This window comes from Neltuma alba, unplaced genomic scaffold (genome assembly GCF_004799145.2).
Source record: "Neltuma alba isolate B1F8T4 unplaced genomic scaffold, ASM479914v2 tig00013336_pilon, whole genome shotgun sequence".
Classification (NCBI taxonomy): Eukaryota; Viridiplantae; Streptophyta; class Magnoliopsida; order Fabales; family Fabaceae; genus Neltuma; species Neltuma alba.
Window position 1 is genome coordinate 63,531 of NW_021637609.1, and position 22,756 is coordinate 86,286.

At 37.9% G+C, this 22,756-nt stretch overlaps 3 protein-coding genes and 1 long non-coding RNA gene across 5 annotated transcripts; 2 read left to right on the forward strand and 2 right to left on the reverse strand.

The window, feature by feature from the left end:
- Positions 1–3,585: 3,585 nt before the first annotated feature.
- On the forward strand, positions 3,586–10,846 carry LOC114736437 (protein NLP9). Of its 2 annotated transcripts, XM_028924258.1 has the most exons (7): positions 3,586–3,817; positions 3,906–4,171; positions 4,636–5,749; positions 6,592–6,636; positions 6,798–7,544; positions 7,960–8,083; positions 9,460–10,846. In XM_028924258.1, exons 3-7 carry the CDS (start codon positions 4,790–4,792, stop codon positions 10,578–10,580), a joined length of 2,997 nt encoding a protein of 998 aa, XP_028780091.1. In that variant the 5' UTR covers positions 3,586–3,817; positions 3,906–4,171; positions 4,636–4,789; the 3' UTR covers positions 10,581–10,846. The 2 variants fall into 2 exon arrangements, with proteins under 2 accessions (XP_028780091.1, XP_028780092.1); XM_028924259.1 differs by lacking the exon at positions 3,906–4,171.
- Positions 4,004–22,606, reverse strand: LOC114736440 (uncharacterized). The gene is made up of 3 exons (XR_003739346.1): positions 22,439–22,606; positions 13,723–13,725; positions 4,004–4,016 (listed from the first exon to the last, which is right to left on the reverse strand). It is a non-coding gene; the product is annotated as an uncharacterized LOC114736440 (long non-coding RNA).
- On the reverse strand, positions 13,548–17,383 carry LOC114736438 (uncharacterized GPI-anchored protein At1g61900). The gene is made up of 7 exons (XM_028924260.1): positions 17,254–17,383; positions 16,059–16,913; positions 15,179–15,424; positions 15,060–15,074; positions 14,368–14,508; positions 14,207–14,254; positions 13,548–14,012 (listed from the first exon to the last, which is right to left on the reverse strand). Exons 1-7 carry the CDS (start codon positions 17,285–17,287, stop codon positions 13,939–13,941), a joined length of 1,413 nt encoding a protein of 470 aa, XP_028780093.1. The 5' UTR covers positions 17,288–17,383; the 3' UTR covers positions 13,548–13,938.
- On the forward strand, positions 19,086–22,395 carry LOC114736439 (uncharacterized). The gene is made up of 3 exons (XM_028924262.1): positions 19,086–19,784; positions 20,753–20,942; positions 22,091–22,395. Exons 1-3 carry the CDS (start codon positions 19,159–19,161, stop codon positions 22,307–22,309), a joined length of 1,035 nt encoding a protein of 344 aa, XP_028780095.1. The 5' UTR covers positions 19,086–19,158; the 3' UTR covers positions 22,310–22,395.
- Positions 22,607–22,756: the final 150 nt, after the last annotated feature.

Genomic DNA, 22,756 nt, shown 5'->3' on the forward strand with positions numbered 1-22,756 from the left:
GGGTTTGGGGTTAAATATATATGTTGGGAGTTTTTAGGTGAAATACACAACAAACTTTCCCTTGTTTTATCAACTAAATGAATTTAATTGAGCTATATGCATTTTTTAAAGCAGAAGAGAGAGATATGGAGGCCGTACTTACTCTAAATATATTTTAATCCAGGTATTGTATTTATACAAGTATAAATCATAATCATATTCACATAATTGCTAACTCCGACACAAACTAAATTTGAAGGGAGGGGCACTAAAAATTGGGCAAGTATCTAGACCATCTAATGAAACCTTGCATATCATCGCCTGTCCTAGCTAGCAAAAGCAGTCCTGAAGTGATCATGTGTTGAATGGACCAATACCAAATTAAAGGATACTGATCCACATGATGGGCATGAATAATTTTGGTAAGAGCATATTGCCATTTCGTAATTGTTCTTTCATTTGTCATTAGCATAAACAAGTCTCAAGGTCAATTATTGTCTCAAGTTGGATTATATATCCGTCAAAATCAATTTTTAACTCACAATTATTAGCCATATGCTGTTTTGTCAAGAGTTTGAAGTACAGATCGAAGGATTGGATTATAGCCAGCCTTGGTTGTAATTTCGAAGACGGGAATGTCATTGGTTTAACTTGCATGAACTCACTGCTTAGGAGGAAGAGATTATGTGGTTCGTAATTTACAGTAACATGACAATATGAATCTCTTTGAGCATCGTACGGGCCAGTTAAGAAAATGTGAACCCACATAGACCAGTCAACAAGGTTTTGTCGCGATGATACTTTGAAATAGTTTATAATTGCATTTACATGCACGTATCCACGCTCACCCGCCGGCAGCTCATCCGTGGAAACTCACTTTCACTTTCAGCGCCGTAAACGAACCGTTTTGTCTCACTGCCGGCATCAACTCCAACTCTTTTCTTTCATTGGATATGTCGAATTCTTGATGGTCGACCCTAACTACATTTATACTGGTGTTTTTTATTTCATATACTACTCTCGTACTTGATATAAGATCAAGTTGGCTAATTTAAAATATAGATGTATACTCATGGCAGTATTTTATTCCTTTTGAAATAATCTGCCCTCTAGTTTGTCGCACCACACCGTGAGTTATATCTATATTCACTGGTCCTCGATAAAATTAAAAAAAGCCGTGCCTAGATCTCCATAATTTTTTTTTATTCTTTATTTATATCCTGCATAATCAATCATCGCTTTTCACCGCAACCTACTAATTGTGGTAACTCATTTATATATTACCTATAAATCATGAATAATGTGAACTTTTTAGACTCAGAAGTTTTTTTCCCCCTTCGTTGGCCAAAACAAATCTAAGGGTTATTATATGCATTAAAAAGTCGTACAAGCAAGAACCTGGCGGAAAAACTTATTTGTATCGAGGCTATCAAAATAAAAATCATGATTCACTGTGACAAAGCAGACTGATTGGCCGGCCTCTTCGTGAACATGCGATCTGATTACGATAATAATTATGGGTAATAGGTTTGTTTTCTTTGAGAGATTTTTCTTTATATTAGTAGTAATACGGACATGGTTCTCGATGGTGGTTATGGTAATTCAAAACTATTATATTTCTTCTGGTGAGAGTTGGAATTGGATTGTCCTTTTTTTCTATAAATGATAGAAATGTTTTTTTAAAAAATAAAATCCAAATTCAAACACGAAAAATGCATTATAAAATCATCCAAATTAAAATTGGATGAGCACTTAAACTAAATCTGTATCAACACCCCATCATATAAATATTTCTGTGTTCTGACAAGTTTTGTTTCAATAGGGTAAGAAAACAATACAATTCATTAGAAGCTCATTAATTTTTCTAGGAACAACATATTTTAAGACCCATGCATTATTGCGAAGAATCATGAAACGCGACTGGTCATAGGATTCATGGCTTCTAGAAACCATGTGGCTTTTTAGCAGCAGTTACAAGCAAATGACATACTATCTTCTGTTCTAATTATAAGACCTCGTAGTATATAAAGTGGAGAAGAAGGATATGACTATAAACGATATCTTATAATTAGGATTAGAGATAGTAAATAAAGTGGAGCAGAAGGAGAGGGTATGGGCCCAAAAAGTGAAGTGTCAGACTAATTGTTTATGTATGAAATGAATGACCTTTTAACATTCTGTTTCGTCAGAGCATATTCAAGGTCATCAAATGCATGTCTCATCAAGACAGGAACATATACTTACGTGTTTAATTATTTTTATCTTCATCACACGTATGCGTTTTGACTCTCAGCGACGAGGCGGACAGAATTCGACGCTTGCCATTGCCTGCCACCTTTTCATTACAAACCCGGCAACTTGTTCCGCCAAAAAAAAATTCACAGCGCAGGATTGCAAATAAAGCAAGTGCGATTAATTTAATTAATACCTCCTCACCGATTTCATCATTTTATTAAAAAAGAAAAAGGCAAGTTTAGCATTAAAACTTGAGAAGAGACAACGGTAGAGTAATCACCATATATTTTTTTAAATTGGAAAGGAGGCTACACTAGTCTTATAAGGGCGACAGGGCACAAAAACTCTACGTATCACGAAGGCAGAGAGCACGTAAAATAGAAAGTGACAACCATATATATATACTCCTCCGGTCCTTATTATAAGACCCAATTTGACTTTTTATTTGGTCCTAATTATAAGACCCAATCCATTTTGTCTCTTATATTTATGCATTTTTTTCCAAGATAATCCTTCTAATAATGATAGTTTTAGCCAATATACTTAATTAGCAAGGATATTTTAGGAATGACAACACTTATTTATTATAAATAACCAACTTAACTTACTTCCTTAATCTCCTCAAATAAGTCAATTGAGTCTTATAATTAGGACCGGAGGAGTATATAACATCATATATATGCAGTAATTATTACAACTTGACATTCCTCTACGCCTCTGCTTTGAAAAAGCAATATATATGTGTGTGTGTGTGTTATCGTAAAAGCGAGGCATGCATGCATACAAGACAATCAACAATAATATGTCATCAAATTAAAATTTAAAACAACCATTTATCTTGATTTACTTGTATTTATTTGCAAAAACTAATAATACACCCACTCACACATCGTTATTACCAATGATAAATTCTTTTGTTTTTTTTTTCCCGAATGACCAGATCAATTTACAAGTGGTATTCTTCGCGCGGGCTTTATAAATAACATGATTGCCAAGTGAAAAACAGTGTTCTCGTAAAAGATGGTTTTCATTTGCTTCCGGATAATAGAGTGAAATAAGATATTAAAAAGCAGCTGTGAATGACTGTTGGGAGGATGACTGAGGTTGAGAACAGCGGGCGCGCGCACTTAGACATCAGCCGTCGTCTATATCCGAAGATTAATGCATAAATTCCTGGCCATCCATGTCAGCAAGGGCACTTTGGTACTTTGACATCGAAAATTGATAAATTTTGGATTCGCTTTGTATAAACAAACGGCAAGTTGGAACCAGCGAACCACAAATTGCACGAAACAAAAGAATCTTTTTTCCCCCTCCTTAAAAAACACCGTTGACATTATTTTGTGTTGGAATCTGAGGAAGAATCGAAAAGAGCCAGATGGGGGGTGGGGGCGAGGATTGATTGGGTGCGTGGGTGGTTTTGCGCTGGAAGTCTGAAACACCGTCTTTCTATTTTTAGCAAGTAAATGCAAAAGCAGTGGTAATTCCGTCGGAGGCTTTCAGACAAAAGGGCTTTCACTTCTCCGCTTTTCTTATGTTTGTAGTCTCAGACCTCTGTTTACGAGGCAGAGCATGTTTTGATTAGCACTGCGCGCGCGCGCGAGTAATGACCACAATCCCTTGCTCCATTTACTTCAAAGCTGCCCCATTTTTAGTGACTTTTCTAGACAAAGATTTCGTCATGCCTTCAGATTTTTGAAGTCGGTGCTTCGTTAGCTGTCATCAGCAGCATACTCACATTGTTATCTCTAGGGTTCGTGTAATTGGGGATTCTCAATCTCATTCTCTACAATTTCAGCCTTCTCTTCCGCCACAAAGAACGCTCATCTTTTGGGGGGACGCCCCTTCCCTATCCACTACTCCCCCTTTAACTAATTCTCCATAGTTTTCCCCCCCCCCCCTCTTAATCTTACGGTGTTTACCGGATGCTCCTGTGAAGCTCCAACCCCTTACTCAGGTATTTATAACTTGTAACCCTACTTTCACTCTCCCGGACTAAGTTCTCCTCCCGTCACTTGTTATCTTGTTTTAAACATATTTGTCCTCAAGTTCTTCTTATATTCTGGGAATTCGCAGATTTTTTTTTTGTCTGTAGCGTTGGGATTTGGTAGCTGCAGTGATTAGATTGTCGATTTTCTAGTCGTCGGTCTTCGGATTTTTTCCCCCCTTTCCAAAATCGGGATGTACCGTGCTGGGTTCCTGATAATAGTCGATCCCTTTTTGTGTCATTCAAACTTCTTGCAGTACTTGCTTTTGATCTTTCGTGTATGCCGTTAAGGAATCAATTCTCTTTCATCTTTTTCTTTTTCTTTGGCGGGGTTGGTGGAATGATATTGTAGATTTGTACTGCTTTATTATCATTATTATTTTTAAAAGTTAAATTTGTGATTATGCTTATGCTGAACTTGTGTGACCATGAAGGTTATTGGTTTGTGTAGACGGAGATGATGATAGATCTGTGAACAACTTCTAGCAAGCTTGTAAACGGGGAAAGAATGTCTTGTGCAACTTTTTATTTAAACGATCTCTAGCATTGGCTAAATTTCAGTTCCAATTCTTGAGTGTCAACCTAATCATGGAACACGCTTCTTCTCATGAGGGAAAAGACAGTGGATACTGGAATTCTTCTCGAGCCCACGTAGAGGGATCAGCATCATTAGATGGTAGCACAAAAAATTCAATTTCAGAGGATACGCTTAGCACCTTCTCTGAGCTTGTAAATTTTGATACTTATGCTGGTTGGTACAATAGCTCATCAACCACAGATCAGGTTTTAGCTGATGGGCTTTCACCATATGCCTCGGTACCATACGCATCACTTGATGGATTCAATTTAATGGAGGAGAGCAGTGGGTCATTCTTGGCTAGCGTCGTTAATAAGAATTACAATGTGATAAGAAGTTCTCCCAACTCTGGAGAGAAAGTTGCATTTCAGCAAATGGATGCCCGACTTGAGTTCTCTGATGATGGAAATGATGATGGGAACTTAAACAATAAACATCATCTGAATGAAACTTTTGAAGAACTTAATAACTTAGTGATGGGCAATTGTATAGTTTCTAGGCCGCCTGGCTGGTCACTAGAGGAGAGAATGCTGAGGGCTTTGTCCCTTTTCAAGGAATCCGCTGGTGGGGGAATCTTGGCACAAGTTTGGGTACCAACAAAGCATGGAGATCAATTCATCTTAACCACAAGTGAGCAACCCTATTTGCTGGACCAAATGCTTGCAGGTTACCGTGAAGTGTCAAGGACATTTACATTCTCAGCAGAAGGAAGGCCAGGCTCTGTCTTAGGACTTCCTGGTCGTGTCTTTATCTCTAAAGCTCCTGAGTGGACGTCCAATGTTGGTTACTACACTAAAGCTGAATATTTGAGGATTGAGCATGCGGTTAATCATGAGGTTCGTGGATCAATTGCAGTTCCAGTGTTCGATCTTTACTCCGAAATGCCATGCTGTGCTGTGCTGGAACTTGTCACCACAAAGGAAAAGACTGATTTTGATAGAGAACTAGAAATTGTTTGCCAAGCACTCCAGGTTGGTTTTCCTTTGATATTTTGGCACATACCTTGATTTCTGCCCTATGCCAGGATCCTTGCTTCTTTTGTTGAGTCTGATTGCAGTTGACCTTGTGTGTTAAGAGTGTCTTCACTCAATTTTTCCTTTGTCTGATTCCTTGTCAATTAGACACATATAGCTGAAAAGTGCGGCATTAATTTGAAAAGGACTTTTACCAATTTCTTACCCCATTAAAGTTGCATAAGATAAATCCTTAGCTTGCTTCATTTATGAATCATGTGCTGTTAGTTGTTGAAAATTTCACTTTTAGATCATAATTTCACCTATTAAGATCTAGTAGAAAGCCCAAAATCCACATCCAAACCCTAATTTCAAGTTTTCAACTCTTTGGCCTAAAAGAATTTGTTAGACCCCACACCCCAGTTCCAACTCGAAGATTGCAAGTTGAGATTTTATATTGCTTCAATGTCTCCTTTTGACTTGGGTTTTCGATTGTAAATTTATTCAATGTCTCCTTTTGACTTGGGTTTTCGATTGTAAATTTATTATGTCATATTCTTGAAGATATTTATTCTTACCTCAAACTCCATTCAAATATTCGAAGTTTTTGCCTATGATTGGTCTACTTAGCAGACTAATAGCACTCATAATTTCCTCAAAGTATAAGAAAAGCTAATAAATAAAAAGTTAGAAAATTCATGAGGGCCAGAAAATACATAAAATTTAAATATATCTAAACTTTTCCTTTTCTGAGAACAAATTTTCTGTATTTTGCCATCATTGATGCTCTTCTCTTATTCACTATCAGTTTTAATTGAAGGTAATAAGAATAAATTCATCTTTATCTTAACTTTCTGCAGGTTGTGAATTTAAGAACTACTGTGACTCGCCGACTTCTTCCCCAGGTATTTATTGACACCTGAAAAGTAGGATGCATTGATTTTCCCCTACATTATTGAAAATAGGAAAAATAAACAAGCAAAGTTTTAAGAATAACAAGTTTGGTGCTTTTGCAAGGTGGTTTTTGATTTTTGCATGTCTTACAAGATGGTTTCTTTTTCTGCAGAGTCTCTCAAATAACAAAAGAGCAGCTTTAATGGAGATCATTGATGTGTTACGGGCTGTGTGTCATGCACATAGTTTGCCTCTGGCATTGACATGGATTCCCTGTTGTTACTTGAAGGGAGTTGGCAATGAAACTATGAGAGTGCTAATTAAGGAGGGTCATTCAAGTTCTAGTGATAAATGTGTATTATGCATTGAAGAATCAGCTTGCTATGTTAATGATAGAATGATGGAAGGATTTGTTCATGCATGCGTTGAACATCATCTTGAGGAAGGGCAAGGCACAGCTGGCAAAGCTATTCAGTCAAACCAGCCATTTTTCTATCCTGATGTCAAGGCATATGATGTTGGTGAATATCCGCTTGTTCAACATGCACGCAAGTACAATTTGAATGCTGCAGTTGCTATCAGGCTAAGGAGTACCTTCACTAATGATGATGATTACATTTTAGAATTTTTTCTACCTGTCAATATGAGAGGGAGTTCGGAGCAGCAACTTTTATTGGATAATCTCTCGGGCACCATGCAGAGAATTTGCAAGAGTTTGAGGACAGTTACTGATGCTGAATTATCAGGAATATCAGCGTCGCTGGTAAATCTTCAAAATGAAAAAGTACAAGATTTTTTGCCTATATCTAGGAGAAACTCTCAAATAGAATTGATGGATGGTGACAAGGACTCAGTCAGTAAGATTTCTTTGAAGGTTTGCAACTTGAGAAACAATGGAATTGAAGATGCTTATAACCAGGTATCATTTGGTTGCAACCGCTATTCTCTGATCCCAACTATTAAGCTCTGTTATCTAGCAACATTCCAGGCAAGCATGCTTTTGTTGATGTGTAACTTGGGGAATAACTTTGGAGAAATGAATGATTGCCGTGTGTTTAAACTTATAAGCATTTTGCAAGTTCTCCGTATACTTGAAGTTAATACTGGCCGACTAGGACATATTGCTTGATGAAGTTGCTGGGAAGTATTAAATTCTTTACCTCAAGGATAGCTGAAAAGTACTGCAATAGACCCCTAGCCGTTATCTTCTATCTATGGATGCATTTGCTATATGTACTGATATTAAACTTTGCTTGTAATTGGTTTTATGAACTTGTGATTCTTATTGGCCTTGGAGATTGAACTTTAACATATGGTAGTATCTTGTCTTGTAGGAAATGAATGGGTCAAAAAGGCAGGTTGAGAAAAAGAGAAGCACGGGTGAGAAGAATGTCAGCTTGAGTGTTCTCCAGCACTACTTTTCTGGTAGTCTAAAGGATGCCGCAAAGAGCATTGGTGGTGAGACTATAATATGATGTGATTTTTGCTAATTTCTGTCAATTGACTGGCCTGGCTTATTTATTTGGGTCATAATGATGGATATTTATTTGGACAAAACTTAGGTCCAGTGCTTTAGGTCCATTATGTCCATTGAGCCAATCACATGCTGCCACCTAGATTATTCTTACATATCAGCACTTAACTCTGTCTAAACACTCCGTTAGGCTGCAAAAATTTCTGAAAAAAATTGTAAAAAGAAACACAGAGGAGCTGCGGTAATTTCATCGACGAAGATGAGCTCATCATCACACCCCATGGTCTTCTGGGTAACCGGTGCAACAATAAATCTAAGAGGATCCTAATGCTCTCTATTCAGTAGCTTTCGATATGAATTTTCACTCTCTTGCTTCTACCACTCTTCTCTCTCTCTCTCCCCCCCTCCTCCCTCCTTTTCTCTCTGCACAGCTCCCATAGCCCACACCTTGGACCTGGTGATGATGGACTTTACATCTGAAGGTTCTGTATATTGATCTCTTATTACTTTCCCCTTTGTTAGTCTAATTATTCTGTGAATCATTAAATATGACTGCAGTTTTGTGGGTTTTTTCAGTCTGATTTTTTAGCAGAACGAACCCTAATATGGTCTCAAAACTTGATGAATTGTTTTCCTGTTGGTATGATTTGTGATATCATCACTGTCAAATTTGTCGCTGATTCTCCTTTGCCACTGCCCTGTCTTCACAATGGCTAATGCATCTCGTTGGCCATTTTAGAATTCACGTAGTCCCCTCTTGCAGTCCCTCTGTTGGTTTTTTTACAATTTTTTTTAAAAAATTTTGTCGGCTAATGGAGTCTGCAATGGAGTCAAGCGCTGATATTTAAAAATAATCTATGTGGCGGCATGTGATTGGCCCACTGGACATATGGACCTAAGGCACTGGATCTAAGTTCTGTCCTATTTATTTTTAGTCTGACTTGTGAATGCGAAGGCTATAATTATATGGCTTGAGAACGAGAATGCATATTTTTGCGTTCTGAAAGCCATCCTGGATATTTCCCCATTAATGCTACTAGGATAATTATAACACTGATTGCGTGTTACGCCTTAGCATTAAACTATATTCAGTTCTTTTTTTTTTTTTTTTTTGGGGTCTGAAATTCAGTTGTCAAATTTAGAAGAAGAATGCATTCTGCATGGCGAGATATGCAGAATGCGGGTGTCTGAGTGTCTGACTTAAGTGAGCTCATCAGCATCCCTGCAGATGTCTAAACATACAAATTTTATAACATATCCCTTTTTTTTTTTTTTTTAATCTACAGACGTTGAGTATTTCTGAATGGAACCTGTTAATATGCTAAGACAAGTTCGTTGACAAATTTGCTTCTTTGTGCAGTTTGTCCTACAACTCTGAAGCGGATATGCAGGCAACATGGCATTTCAAGATGGCCATCCCGTAAAATAAATAAAGTGAATCGTTCATTAAAGAAAATCCAGACTGTGCTTGATTCTGTTCAGGGAGTAGAAGGAGGGCTAAAGTTCGACCCATCTGCTGGGGGTTTTGTGGCAGGAGGTTCAATCATTCAAGAATTTGATGCACACGGTCGTCTTTTGTTCTCTGAGAAGGGTATGCCCGTACAAGATCCTGAGGGTGTGACAAAATGCAGAGTCTCGGTGCCTACTGTACCGTGTAGTGAAGGAGAGAATTCGGCAATTAAGTTGGAAGATAATGATGTTTATTTGGCTAACCAGCTTGTGTGCTCACAAGGTTTAATTATTCCGAATTCAGGCGAGGGAGAATTGAAGAAAGCCAAAGGTTCTTTTGTTGATTGTAGTCAAGATTCAAAATCAATGGCCCTAGATAATGGATTGTGCCGGATGGTCAAGGCTCAGGGGTGTCCGGAGCAAGCATGTCTTGGGTCAGTTGCTACAAAAGATGGAAACGGATGGGGTCTGAACAAGGATGGTCAGGGAGCAAAAAGTTCTGGTCCTGATATTGTCTCTTGGAGTTCAAGCTCTCTGGTTGCTGATGAGATGGAAAATATTGTGGATAGGGACAATGGGATCGTTGAACACAGCCAACCTACTTCTTCAAACGTGACAGACTCATCCAATGGCTCTGGTTCAATGACCCACGGCAGTTCGTCTGGTGCTGAAAGCTTTGAGAATCAGAAGCCTTCCAAAGTAAAATCAACGCTTGTTGACAGCGGATCAAAAATTATTGTGAAAGCCACCTATAAAGATGATACTATACGTTTCAAGTTTGACCGATCTGCAGGTTGTTTCCAACTATACGAAGAAGTAGCGACAAGATTCAAATTACAAAATGGGTCATTCCAGCTTAAATATCTAGACGACGAAGAGGAATGGGTGATGTTGGTAAACGACTCGGACCTGCAAGAGTGCGTGGAGATATTGGAAGATATGGGCGCACGTAGTGTGAAGTTTCTTGTTCGTGATATGCCTTGCTTCTTAAGCAGCTCGGGTAGTAGCAGTTGCTTCTTGGGAGGCTCCTAGCATATGTGATTATGCATGGCTTCGACGTGACCATTGTAAGTCCTGCTTCAACAAATATCTAGATATACGATTTTTCCTATTGCAGGAGTGGAGCTGCATGCGACCTGGTTCGAAGAAGTCACGTACCAGAGTCCTAGTGCAACCAACTTTGCTGCTTCCTCAGTGGCTGTTTGGAAGATTGAATAGTAGAAATTCTAGTCAAGCGGAAGCGTTTAGCGTGTTTACTCTATAGATCTGTATATGCTAGAAGCAGAATAGAAATTAGAAGTTGTTTGGCAGGAAAGAGGTATATCTCACTACGGTGCCTTAATCTCATTTCGTGTGTATATATGATATAGTTGAAGAAACAAGGGGGAAAGAAAGGATGTATAGGTTTCGTTTTCTTACTCTTTAAAATGGATGGCACTGGCAGTAGCAATAAAGTGGTAATCAGATCCTTAATGTAGGATCTAATTTGATGTTTAATATTGATTATATATATAAGATTTATTTTACATATTTAGTAATTTTTTTTAAATTAATCCTATTGATCTTCTTTCAATAATAATCAAGTATAGAAAGGAGGGAGGAAACTTTATTAGAGTGTTTTAGTAAAACATGTTATATTAAGTAATTTAACTAACATTTTTAATGTACACAAATTAATTAATTACGTTTTATATTAAGAATTGGAAAAATAGAATGAAACAGGAACGAAGTTAAATCATAATAACCTCTAAACTGAGTCAAATATTATTCAAGAATATTCTTAATGCTTGGTTCTTGCTTGCTTCCTGGTTGGCGTATGAGGTTCCCTATGTTATCCTTTGTGGTGTCTCAACTCATATCAAAGCGGTAGCTTTGTGATTAAGCTTAGCTGGCTCTTGGATAAAGTCAAACTTGATTCATAAGTTCATTTGGTAGATGCAAAAAGTATGTAAAATTATGACGGAATCGAAAGTTTTCAATTCATATTAAGAATGGAAAGCCGATGAGAAATCAAACTGACATTGGAAGACGGTGGTCGGATGTTTTCAAAGGAGAGCGTGGAGACCGAGAAAATTGTGGTGGAAGTATAGGGCAGCATGATAAGGGAAGTTGAGAAATATTGAAACCTGCGGGACACGGCTGAACAGCTTGCTCGTGTGTGTGTGTGTGTATAATTCATGTATATTTAATGCGTGTAAAATTTTGTTGAAAGTAGCGTGGAGAATTCGGAGGTCTCCTTTGATTGACAATTGATGTTTCGATTAATTTATTTTAACTAATTTTAAGTGAACTCGAGAAACGTATTTATTAGGAGAGTTTTAATCTTTATGCTCTTGGTCCAATAAAAATTAATGTTAAGTTCAGAGTGAATTGAGAAAATTCTGAATTTATGTTAATTAAAAAAATTTAAAAAAATTAGTTAAGTTGATTATTTTATGATAAACTGTGTCTCTGGCATAGTGGGCTGAGAAGAAATATGTAATAGAATCCTCAGGGTCGTGTTTCCCATTTTCGCTCTTGGCATTCACTGTCCTTTTATCATCTCCGTTCCCTCTTTTTCTAGCTCAATTTCTTTAGCTTCCGCTTGCGCTCCTGTCGCATTCTGATTAACTTTGGTCCTCGATTCTTCAATTGCCCATCCCTCTATCAAAACTTGTTTAGACGTGTTTGATCCATTATGGATCATCATTGTTTTCCCTTTCCCTTGGCTAAAAGTCTCCTCCTCATGCGTTAATCACAATCACCTTACTCCGTTCTTCCCGTTCGTTTCAGCTTCCCCCCCCCCCCCAAATAAGAAAGAATAATAATAAACTGAGCATTTTGAAAGCAACTGTTCGGGACATCGGATGAAATTGGAACAACACAAAGATTAGTATAGCCCGTGTAAGGATGACATGCACAAATTGAAGAGAAAAAACAACTGTTCATTTCCCTGCTTCCTGTTTGAAAAACCAGTATTCTTTTGTTTGCGTGTGTTTATAAGAATGCAACCATTGTCAGGATCACCGTCGGAAGGCCTGTACGTGCAAGGTCCTGGTAGCAGAACTATGTAGGTATTTTTTTTTTTTTTAATATCTTCACGGTTGTACTATTAACAAAGACAATCAAATTAGAAATACTGTCAGGTATAAAACTTAGATACTTTTCCCGGCGAGAACTTAAATCTTGATTTTTTTGCTAAACCCAATTTCTGTTAGTGTCACTGCAAGCAGTAGACCCACTTGAATGTCCAGATCTGTTAACCCACGTAGGGGTGGACCTTGGATTATAATTCTGGCCATGGGTCCAGAGGGGATGGAAGCTTTATGAAAGCGGAACATGTGACCGTGGCTTTGGTGGTTTTGGGGTGGGCAGTCGTTATGGACCTCAAGATCCCCATGATCCATAGAGGTTTTGGATTTCTCTTTTACTTATGGTAAGCTGTCTGATGCGGAGGCTGAATTAATTTTCTTCTGTATGGAGAACATGCAATTTGATAAAACATCGGATCAGTCATGCGCCATGGTGGACAGTTTATTTGCTAAGATATGATGCTTAACTGAGTCCTCTATGGTTAAACCATGCCTTAGCGTAAGCTGTTGTGCCAGAAAGAGTACCCAGCCTCATGCTTCATTCACGATGCAAGAAAAATTTGAGGCCGTGTCGGTTGGACTTATAGATCTGATACGAAAAATCCCCGTGTCGTCTGCTGAGTTTGTTCACTGTCTCGCTTTCCCGGCATCACGTGCCCTCCACTTCTTTCATCCCTTTTGTGATCACTTAAAAACAAAGATGGTTTTATAACATTCATGTTGCTGGAAACTTGGTTTCAGCGGCGGATTCGTGTTTTCGTTCTTGTAATCCTCGCGCAATTTTATGCATTCTTAAGGTCATCTTTGCAAAACATGAGATAGGGAGTTAGTTTCCGGAGTCACAAATCTTCCTTTTTATTAGCTTGTCTTTCTTTTTCGTGCTGGCAACATTTATCAAATGTCGTATATGAATCTACTGCTCGGCTGATTTAGAAATTGAATTTACGGACATATGGCAAAAGCTAACATGTCAGAATATGCATGTGAGTAACAATAACCTATCCCAATGCTTCAGGCCGGAATATGTTGATGAAAACACTTAATTGCCTCCCCTAAGCATCATCAGGGCAGCTTCAATCAAACACAGCGCGTTTTCAGGATACGAGCTGCAGCTACACAAATACAAGCAGCAAACGCACGGGATATCCAGAAGTAGATGAAAGATGGGCAAAGGCAACCGGGGCCAAAAAAAAAAGAGGCAAAACGGGGTTGGGGCATGCTATACATACACAGGCCATTTAAAAATATACATGCCAAATACACGCCAGCAAATTTGGAAAAGGCCCTCCCGACACAACCAGCTCAATCCTAAAATCTCTCTAGTGCAGTAACGCACCAAAGATGAAAAATGAAAAAATAAGTATGCGATATTCCAATCTCCTAGAATTACAGCCTGCAAAACGCATCATAGTTACAAAATCAATTTTGATGAGCAACAATATTCTGAGACAGATAAATTTGGGTAGACAAAGCAAGAACTAGTTTATGGATATATATATATATATATATATATATATCAATTATGAACAGGGTCCATAATTGTCTCTATTAAAACATAAATGAAATGCACAAGGGAATGGCACTCACCCATATTTTTTGAAGTCTGCGACGTCGGTAGTGCAGGTAATGACATCTCTGAAAAACTCAAGAAACAGGTTAAATGTAAGTAATATGCGACCCAATAACATGGTATCCAAATATCCAGGACTTAAAAATAACCGGAGTGAACATTCAGTCTATTCATGTACCAGGTGCACAAAGGGACACGGATGTGATCGAAGATGATGAAGGCCAGGGTGCAGCAATGTTGTCATTCAAGTCACAAGTAAAGCTAAAGCCTGTTGAGTTGTCAAACACCACGTCTGCAGGCAGGCTCCGAAGCAGGCATCCTGCATAAACCAATATTATCAATCCTACAAACAATAACATCATTCCCTTGTAAGAAAAGCATGGTCTTCTGTCATTCCCTTATATGAAAAGCATGGTCTTCTGCTTTTTTTTTTTCCCCCCCGGTTATGATGATTTAAGGAACACATCAACTGCTATCCAATCAAATATAAAGGGTAAAAGCCATCCGTGCAATCTAATCAACCCAGGAAGGTGTCTCGTATCAACTTGGATGGCAGATTCAACCAACAAAGCCTAATCCATCAATCTTGGCATAAATCAGAAGGGAACAATTCCCAATGCAATGACTCAAAACCCATTTGCCATGATATCTTGACCCAATTCAGGCAACAAACTACGCCCAAACTTCCAAGTACACGCTGTCAACTCCATATATATATATTTTTAATCAGCATCAAATTCATAAGGCAATAAATATAACATCATTTTCTCACCCAAAAAAAAATATATATATATATATATATAACCATTTTCTCACCCCCCCAAAAAAAAAAAAATCATTTAATTGATCGCAGGAGTAGAAGTAGCAAACCTTGTTGTCCATATGCTGTTCCAGCCCCGAGCAGATGCACAACAGAAAAGAACTAAATCAGATAAACTAAAGATAGTAGTAGGCGGAAAAAAACAAAACAAATGCAGCAGGGTAGGTACGTTGTATGCTGAAATCCTTCAAGTCTACATCACAGAGTTCATAAATATTTGTCATTATGCCGCCTCTACGTAACATAGATCCAAAAAGTGTAGCACAGATGATAGCTTGTTTATTTGTAATTAACATTTGCTTTTGTATCCCTGCAATATAAATGTTTAATGAACTACAGCAGGAAGGGCTAGGTGCAGCAACATTCTGACAAGCATTAATTACTTCTGAAGGCTCCTTGAAAGTCAAAGGGCAAACTGCACAGCCAAAATATTCAGTTCGTAAGAGTAAGACAATAAAAAGGGGAAACAACAGCAGAAGAGGAAGAATAGAAACACAAAATAGTAATTTCATTGGGTATACATTACCTCAAATTTTACTTTGTTCGTTAGAATAATTAAAATGATATGAAATGACACTGGAAATTTAGTATCATGTGAAGCAGTTCATTAAGACATGCACAGTGAAAAGAAGGACTCTAGCTTGTCGATAGTGAAAAAAAGAGGGATTTCATTTGCTTCCCATCGAGGTATAGTCTACATTTTTTTTCCTTCCAGGAAATATATTAAATTTAACTCTAAATTCAAATATTACCCCCCCCCCCCAAAAAAAAAGGCCAGGGTATAAACTAAAGTCTCTAGAGAAATAATTATATGATGAGGAAATTGTATGTCAATGAAAATAAAGCAGTGCTCTCCATAAGCACTGCTTTATTCATTTATAAGATGGAAAACCATAAACCTTAAAGATGTTCTCAAAACAAGGTATACAGGTGTGTGTGGCTCCCCTGCCGGGGAGGGTTAAATTGTTAGTACCAAAAAAAAAAAAAAGAGAGATATATGGACAAATTTGCTCAAGTATGCCATTGTCAAAACCATATAGTTTCCATACCTTTGTTTACTTTACAGGCAGACAGTATTCGAAAGGCAGTGTTTGCAGCCTCTGACGAAAGTTTTCTTGAAACATAAGAATAAACCACATCTTTACAATCATTGAGATAATCCATGTGATTCACTTCTCCGCCCAAATTTTTATTATTGTTGATCATCAATTCTCTCCCTGAAATCTGAAGTGCTGCATCCATTATTGCAGGCTGACAAATAGGTCTACAGCACTCTTTCAGTGGATCAACAGTGCTGCAAGCCTCAAGTAATTTACTTGTGTTAACTGTTTTCTCAAAAGTGGAAAGATCCTTCACAGGACAGGACCCACCCGTAAGATTAGATGATTTTATGGAGCAAAGTGTAGAGATTGTACTGTTTGCCCCCCTACTGGCTAAGATGCTAATGATATCAGAAAAACAATGTTCAGCAACTGTACTCGAAAGAACCAACTTATCAGAGCTCATGCTGAAGTAACCTTGGAAGATGTGGATTAAACTAGTAAACTGTGGACAACATATTACATTCCCCACAAGGGCTGCCAAAGGTCCAGCACAATCAGATGCTGTTTTATCTAAGATATTTGATATATCTGAAAAATTTACTGGGCATTTCCCAGTTAAAACTGGTTCATATCTGGCTGGGAAAGTAGGATACATTGGTGACAGAGGCTCTGTGGGATTAGGGTGTTGTGGTATGACAGCAGGTGATATTTCTATGGGATCAAATAGTCCAACAGTAGGTGCCTTGGCTAACTCTGCCATTGAAGAAACACGACTGAAGTCAATTTGTTTCTGTTGTGCCATCACATCTTGGTAAGAAGGTAGCCAGATGATAAGAAAAAGTAGTTGACAGTACAAAGAAACTGCAACAAATGCAATATCATCAGCATTACAGACCAAACAAATGCTACCAATGAACAAGTATTAGCCATAAAATGCACGACACTGCACTGTCTACAGGAAACAGAACCCAGCTGTGTACTTACATGCCTATCAATATGTCTTGATCAAACTAATATTTAAAACATGAATAGAAACTAAGTTAATATGTATGAACACTCCAGCAATAACCCATATTAACTTAAATGGTTTTAACATAAGGGAAGCTTACACAATTTTACAAAGCATAACTTAAGAAGACTTATAATGCAAGATAAATGATGCAGCGGCAAGGCAGCAACCATCAATTGTCCTAACTCTTACCTTTAAAACATCTAGCATCCCGAAATAAGCCCATAACTCCACTATCCCTCAGGTACCATTGAGTTTTAAAGAGGAAAACCTTGTGGTTGCTGGTTATACCCTAGAAAGAGGCAGATAACAACGCAGCAAACTCAGTAATACCTGTAATGTTGAGGTCCACAACAAAAATGAAGTGTAGATAATAGATCAGTCTATTGATACCAGAAGGAGTAAGGCCATAAACAAGGAGGTTTCTCATCACCACTTAATTCTCGACCAACACAGATATGCAGCTTCAGGCCAAAAAACAAAAGATATGCAGCTACCATTAACTAAGTCAAATTGAACAAGTTAATCATTTTTATTGTTTGAAATAAATTATACACATACGTTTTCTGGGCTTTTCTCTTGGGGTGAGATTAAATTAGAATGGCAGTTTCGGAGGGGCGAATGCTTATCTCAACTGAGAATCGAGGATGCACAATGAATAAAACAAAAAGGGCAGAAAATTTTTTCCGAGCCTACCAATTGGTCACTTGATTTCCTTTAACATGATACCAGGATTCTAAAAGTTCAATCAAAATGAACCACACAAATCAAAGGAATCAGTTCGAGGAGAAATGTATAGTTCTTCATTCGTTGGTCTCAAACAACTGTTATTACTGAGAGATGAGCCAAGTAACTCAAGTAATAGTGCGCATAACAATGTTCAATTCAACCGAGGCATTCCCCTGGGAATAATTCTCGGTCAAATATTTAACCATAGAAGATACAACTACCTTTTTTGGAGATTTAATTCCATGTCATGACTTATTCTACCTTTAAACAAGAATGCCATATGTCGAACTAAAAAACAAGAATGCAATGAATCTCACTTTTCCTCTTTGAACTGATATCGAGAAAACCTGTCAGTGTGAAACCGGAGACCAAAAAAAATTATGCGAAAAGTGAAGGAAAATTCATGATTTGTAGACCATAGGCTTTATTTCTCAGATAAAAGGACAAAAATAAACGCTACAGCAAAACTAGAAAGAAAATTACCGCCGCTTCAAGGTTTGTTATAAAAAACTTACAAAATACATTAAAAAAACAAAAGATCTTAAATACAGGAGGAAGAGTGGAAAATGAAGATCATCCGCGTCGAATCCGCGAAATAATTAAAACACTAGCAAGTTATTTTTTTGCCTTCCTCCCTTCTTTTTAGAGGGCTTTCCCATCTTAACTCCTAAAAAGCCCAGAAATTTACCATAACCGGAAGCATGGGATCTTCCGCAACAACAAAAAAATGCAAGATCAAAAGAGCGCAAAAACTTCACTTGCTTGTAACTTCCAAGCTTAAGATGAAGAATGAACAAATGCAAACGAATGAACCAGCTCCTAATTGAGCGGATGCAATTTTAAAAGCAGTCCAGAAAAGAATAAAAGAAATAAAACTCAGTTTGGAAAAGAGATGACAACAAATAACTTACTTAAGAGAGTTCCAAGACCAAAAGAGCTGCAGGGCGACGAACGAAGCGGGAGCGGGAGGGAGGGAGGGAAGATGAGGAGGAGGCTGAAAAGGTGTTCAGTTGTCCAGAGAGTCATTGTGCGGTAAATGCAGAACTTATCTCGACCGTCAAATGAAAGCAGATATATCAATTTGATTATGCCACGTTGACAATCGGATGAAGGATTTTCCAACAGGAAAAGACAACATTTTGTGTTCTTTCCCTTGCATCCAAAAACAAAAAGAGACAACATTTTGGGTTGGGCTGAGATAATTGATGGGCCGAACTAAGCCCATGAAGTGGAGCAACGGCATCAGTCATCACCCCGCATCGGAGCTAGGGCGAGCACTGGAAACATGGAGGTTGGGATGGAAGCTTGAACTTTGTCCTTTGTCCACAGCCATCGCTGCGTCTCTTGAGTTATACTTTTACCGGTACCATGCAAAATATTCGGCGTTTAATATCTCGTCTTTCTATATCAACCCCAAGAGTATTACGATCTCACAATTGCTATGAAGCTCGTCCATTCATGAGGTCCAGAAGCTACTCAACCGATTCTGGAGTCGGTGATGACCAAAAAGATAAGGGATTAGGATCATCCTGGAGTGGCGTCGATGGTATGGAATGGGAGTCCATGTCGTCTTGGTCCACTGGGTTAACACAGCAGCACTTCAATGGCCAAGTTGATGGGCAAGCTTCAGTGCTATCCAGTTTACAAGACATAGAGGATAAGTTGAAAGAACTGGAGGCTGAAAATCAAAAGAGTCGGGCTTTTGTGGATGGATGGGATGAAAGGATGCGTGAAATAAGTGTATTGCTGAAGCAAGTGCAAGAGCCCGGTGCTAGAGGATCTTATCTAAAGGACTCCGAGAAAGCTGAGATTTATCGCTTGCACAAGCAAAACCCTGAGGTTTACACTATTGAGAGGCTTGCCAAAGATTACAGGATTATGAGGCAGAGAGTGCACGCCATTCTATGGCTGAAGGAGCTTGAGGAAGAAGAGGAGAAAAAACTTGGCCATCCCCTCGACGATTCTGTTGAGGTTTTGCTCGACACCTGTCCCGAGTAAGTTTTTGTTTTGTCTATTTGTTCCATTGATTGTCATGGTTCAGATTTTACAACAATTTGACCTTTCTTTTACACTTTTGTCGGGTGCATTCTTTCTCTCAGTTTCTTCCCGTTCTATGAACTCTGATCACTGGGGAAAAAATCCTCCTTTCGAAGAGAACCGCATATGTTCCTGTTTTTTATGGTCGTTCACATTTTTTATCATTGGATGGACCAATCTTAGATACAAACTAGGCTTTCAAATTAATATAAATCTTCCTCCATTCTGATGGAAGGAAGCGTTCCCTGTCCCAATGTCTATTCACGTTGCCTTGCTGTCTTCCTTATAAAGTCTTTTTTTTTTTTTTAATTCTTTATTGTTGCTCGTGAAATTGAATTGAGAGGAAATACCAAACAAGCTGAGTTTACCAGTTTTCTTTGCTAGTTGTCTCCTTGACCAACTCGAAATTGTGTCCTTGAGGTTTATGTACCTTATATATTACGTCATTCAGCTGGATTAACTGCCATGTAGTGGCTTCCGTTTCTTATGTATTTACGTTGATCAATATGTCTTTTACTTCATTTACTTTATAATATATTGTCAACTGTTTGTTTCCGGTTTGTTGGACTGTGGAACAGCTTATGAATTATGGAAATAACTTAGAAGAAATAGAGTTGTAAATTGTGTGCCCTCCCACCCTTCCTACAATCGCCTTTCTCATCCTTTTTCTCTATTTAAAAGCCTTTCATGTATTACTGTTGTTGTTGACGGGTTATTTAGATTTTATGGACCAAGCGTTAAAAGGTTGCCAAAATCGTTATCGTTGCTTTCATCCTAATTGATTCATGTGTGATGTGACTTGGGTTAAAAGTTTGCAAGCTATGGGCACATAGACAATTAAGTTGTTTTAGGGATATGGTGAAGAGCTTATTTATTTTTAGCTAGAATAATTTATTTTATTTTTGTCTTAATATTTTTTTGGCAGATTTTTTATTTCACATGACAGGGAGTTTCATGTTGCATCGCTTCCTTACAAACCTGACTTTAAGGTTATGCCTGAGGGTTGGGATGGTATCACCAAAGATTTGGATGAAGTCCATTATGAAATCTCCCAAAAGGAAGACGAGATGCTTTATCAAGAGTTTGTTCAAAGGATGAACTTCAACAAAAAGAAAGTGAGTTCCGCGGCTATAACCTTATGTTTCTCAATGGAGAGAACGCTGATGTTATTTTATTTTTATTTTTTTCGCTGATAATTCATTATTTGTCTTTTTGTTGGTCTTAAATTTTCTGTAGCAGAGAGGAGCCAACATTTTTATATTTTGGTTTTTGTGAAATGATAGATGAAATCAGGCATATACGTAATAGAAGTTAAATGAGGATAGGATTTGCTGGTAGGACTTGTGGTATTATCTTTGACTACAGATGCCCCTCACAGTGATGAGTGTTTATGCTAATTACCGATAAGTTGTCTGATAGGTGACTTTAATTCAAAGCCTCTAACACCATTTGAGACTCTGGTGCTTATAATTTGCTGTTCTGTAATATTATCTATGAATGTCTTGACTGCCCATGTCTTGCTAGAAGACATAATAGAACACAGAAAATTAATAATTTAGTTTCTAAAAGATTATTTTCTCGCTCATGTGGACTCCCATTTATCATATGTCAGTGTGTTCAGTGAATCTGGCATTGCTTAATGGGGCCATTTTGATCAGAGGAAAATGGTATGGAAATTAACTTGAAAGGCTTTATTCTTGGAGAGTTATAGGTAAAAGGAAAGTGATCTTTTAAGGACTAAATTGTGGCATTCTATGACAAAACTTGAGTATTAATGGACCATATGTGGCTGTTGGCTGTTTGGATGACTATGGTACGCCACATGCCTGATTATCATTGCTTTTCATGGAAAGGGAAAACTGTGGGTTGGAAGACTTGGTAAATTTCTAAAAGGTAGCTTTATTGATTTACTAGATGTTCTCGGCGAAGCATGTAACATTTTTTGAAGAAATAAAGCATGACAATACTTTCAGTTATTGAGAAGTGCTGATGGTTTATTTTCCTCAGAAATGTTTTCCTTTCTAAAAGATTAGTGGATTATTGGTCTGTTTGTTTGATTCACGGTCCAATTATTTTGGGCGCGTCTTGTACAGTCATTTTGCCTGGAAATTTAGTCCTTAGTGTCATTTAATTTCCTTTTCCATTGTTTGCAAACATTGTAGATGTTTGTCGATTAAACTGCTATTCTGCCTTTATCCTGATAATCAGATGTTTCTTTCTGTTTGCTGAATTCATTGAATAATGTGGTTTTAATTTCATTTAGATGGCTGGGGAGGTGAAATGCCACAAATATAGTCGGCGTCGCCCTTCTAATGGATGGACATTTACAGTAGAGAAATTAGGACCTCGAGGGAAGCGTGGAGGTGGTGGGGGGTGGAAATTTGCCAGCTTGCCAGATGGATCCACTCGACCGCTGGATGAGATGGAGAAAATGTACGTGAAACGAGAAACTCCACGCCGGCGACGTAGGATACTTCCTTAACTACTTGATGGTTGTGTTTTGAACTATTGATTGCATGTTGAGAGTAGAAGGATGAATTCAATCGCTCAAAACATTTTGTTATCATATATCCACCTTTCCGATCTAGACAGTACCATCTTGTCAAATAACTTTTTTTTGTGAGTATTTCTTTGGAATGGAGTGAGATGCTTTGTTGGAGAAATTTTTTTAATAGGCCCCCTTGGGGACGTCCATGATCCAACGATATAAAGAATATTAGCACGGTCCCTGCATAAGGATGACGTGCACAAGAATTTTTTTAATAGGAAGTTGAATTGCTTGAGATCGCCATTATAAGAAATTCCAATTCAATTCGTTCCAGAAGTGTTAAAAAGGAAATGATTTAAAATGAAGTACATTATTTAATGCTTGATAACACAAGCTAATGTATTGTCGATTACTATTACTGTTACTATTTTTAAAAATACT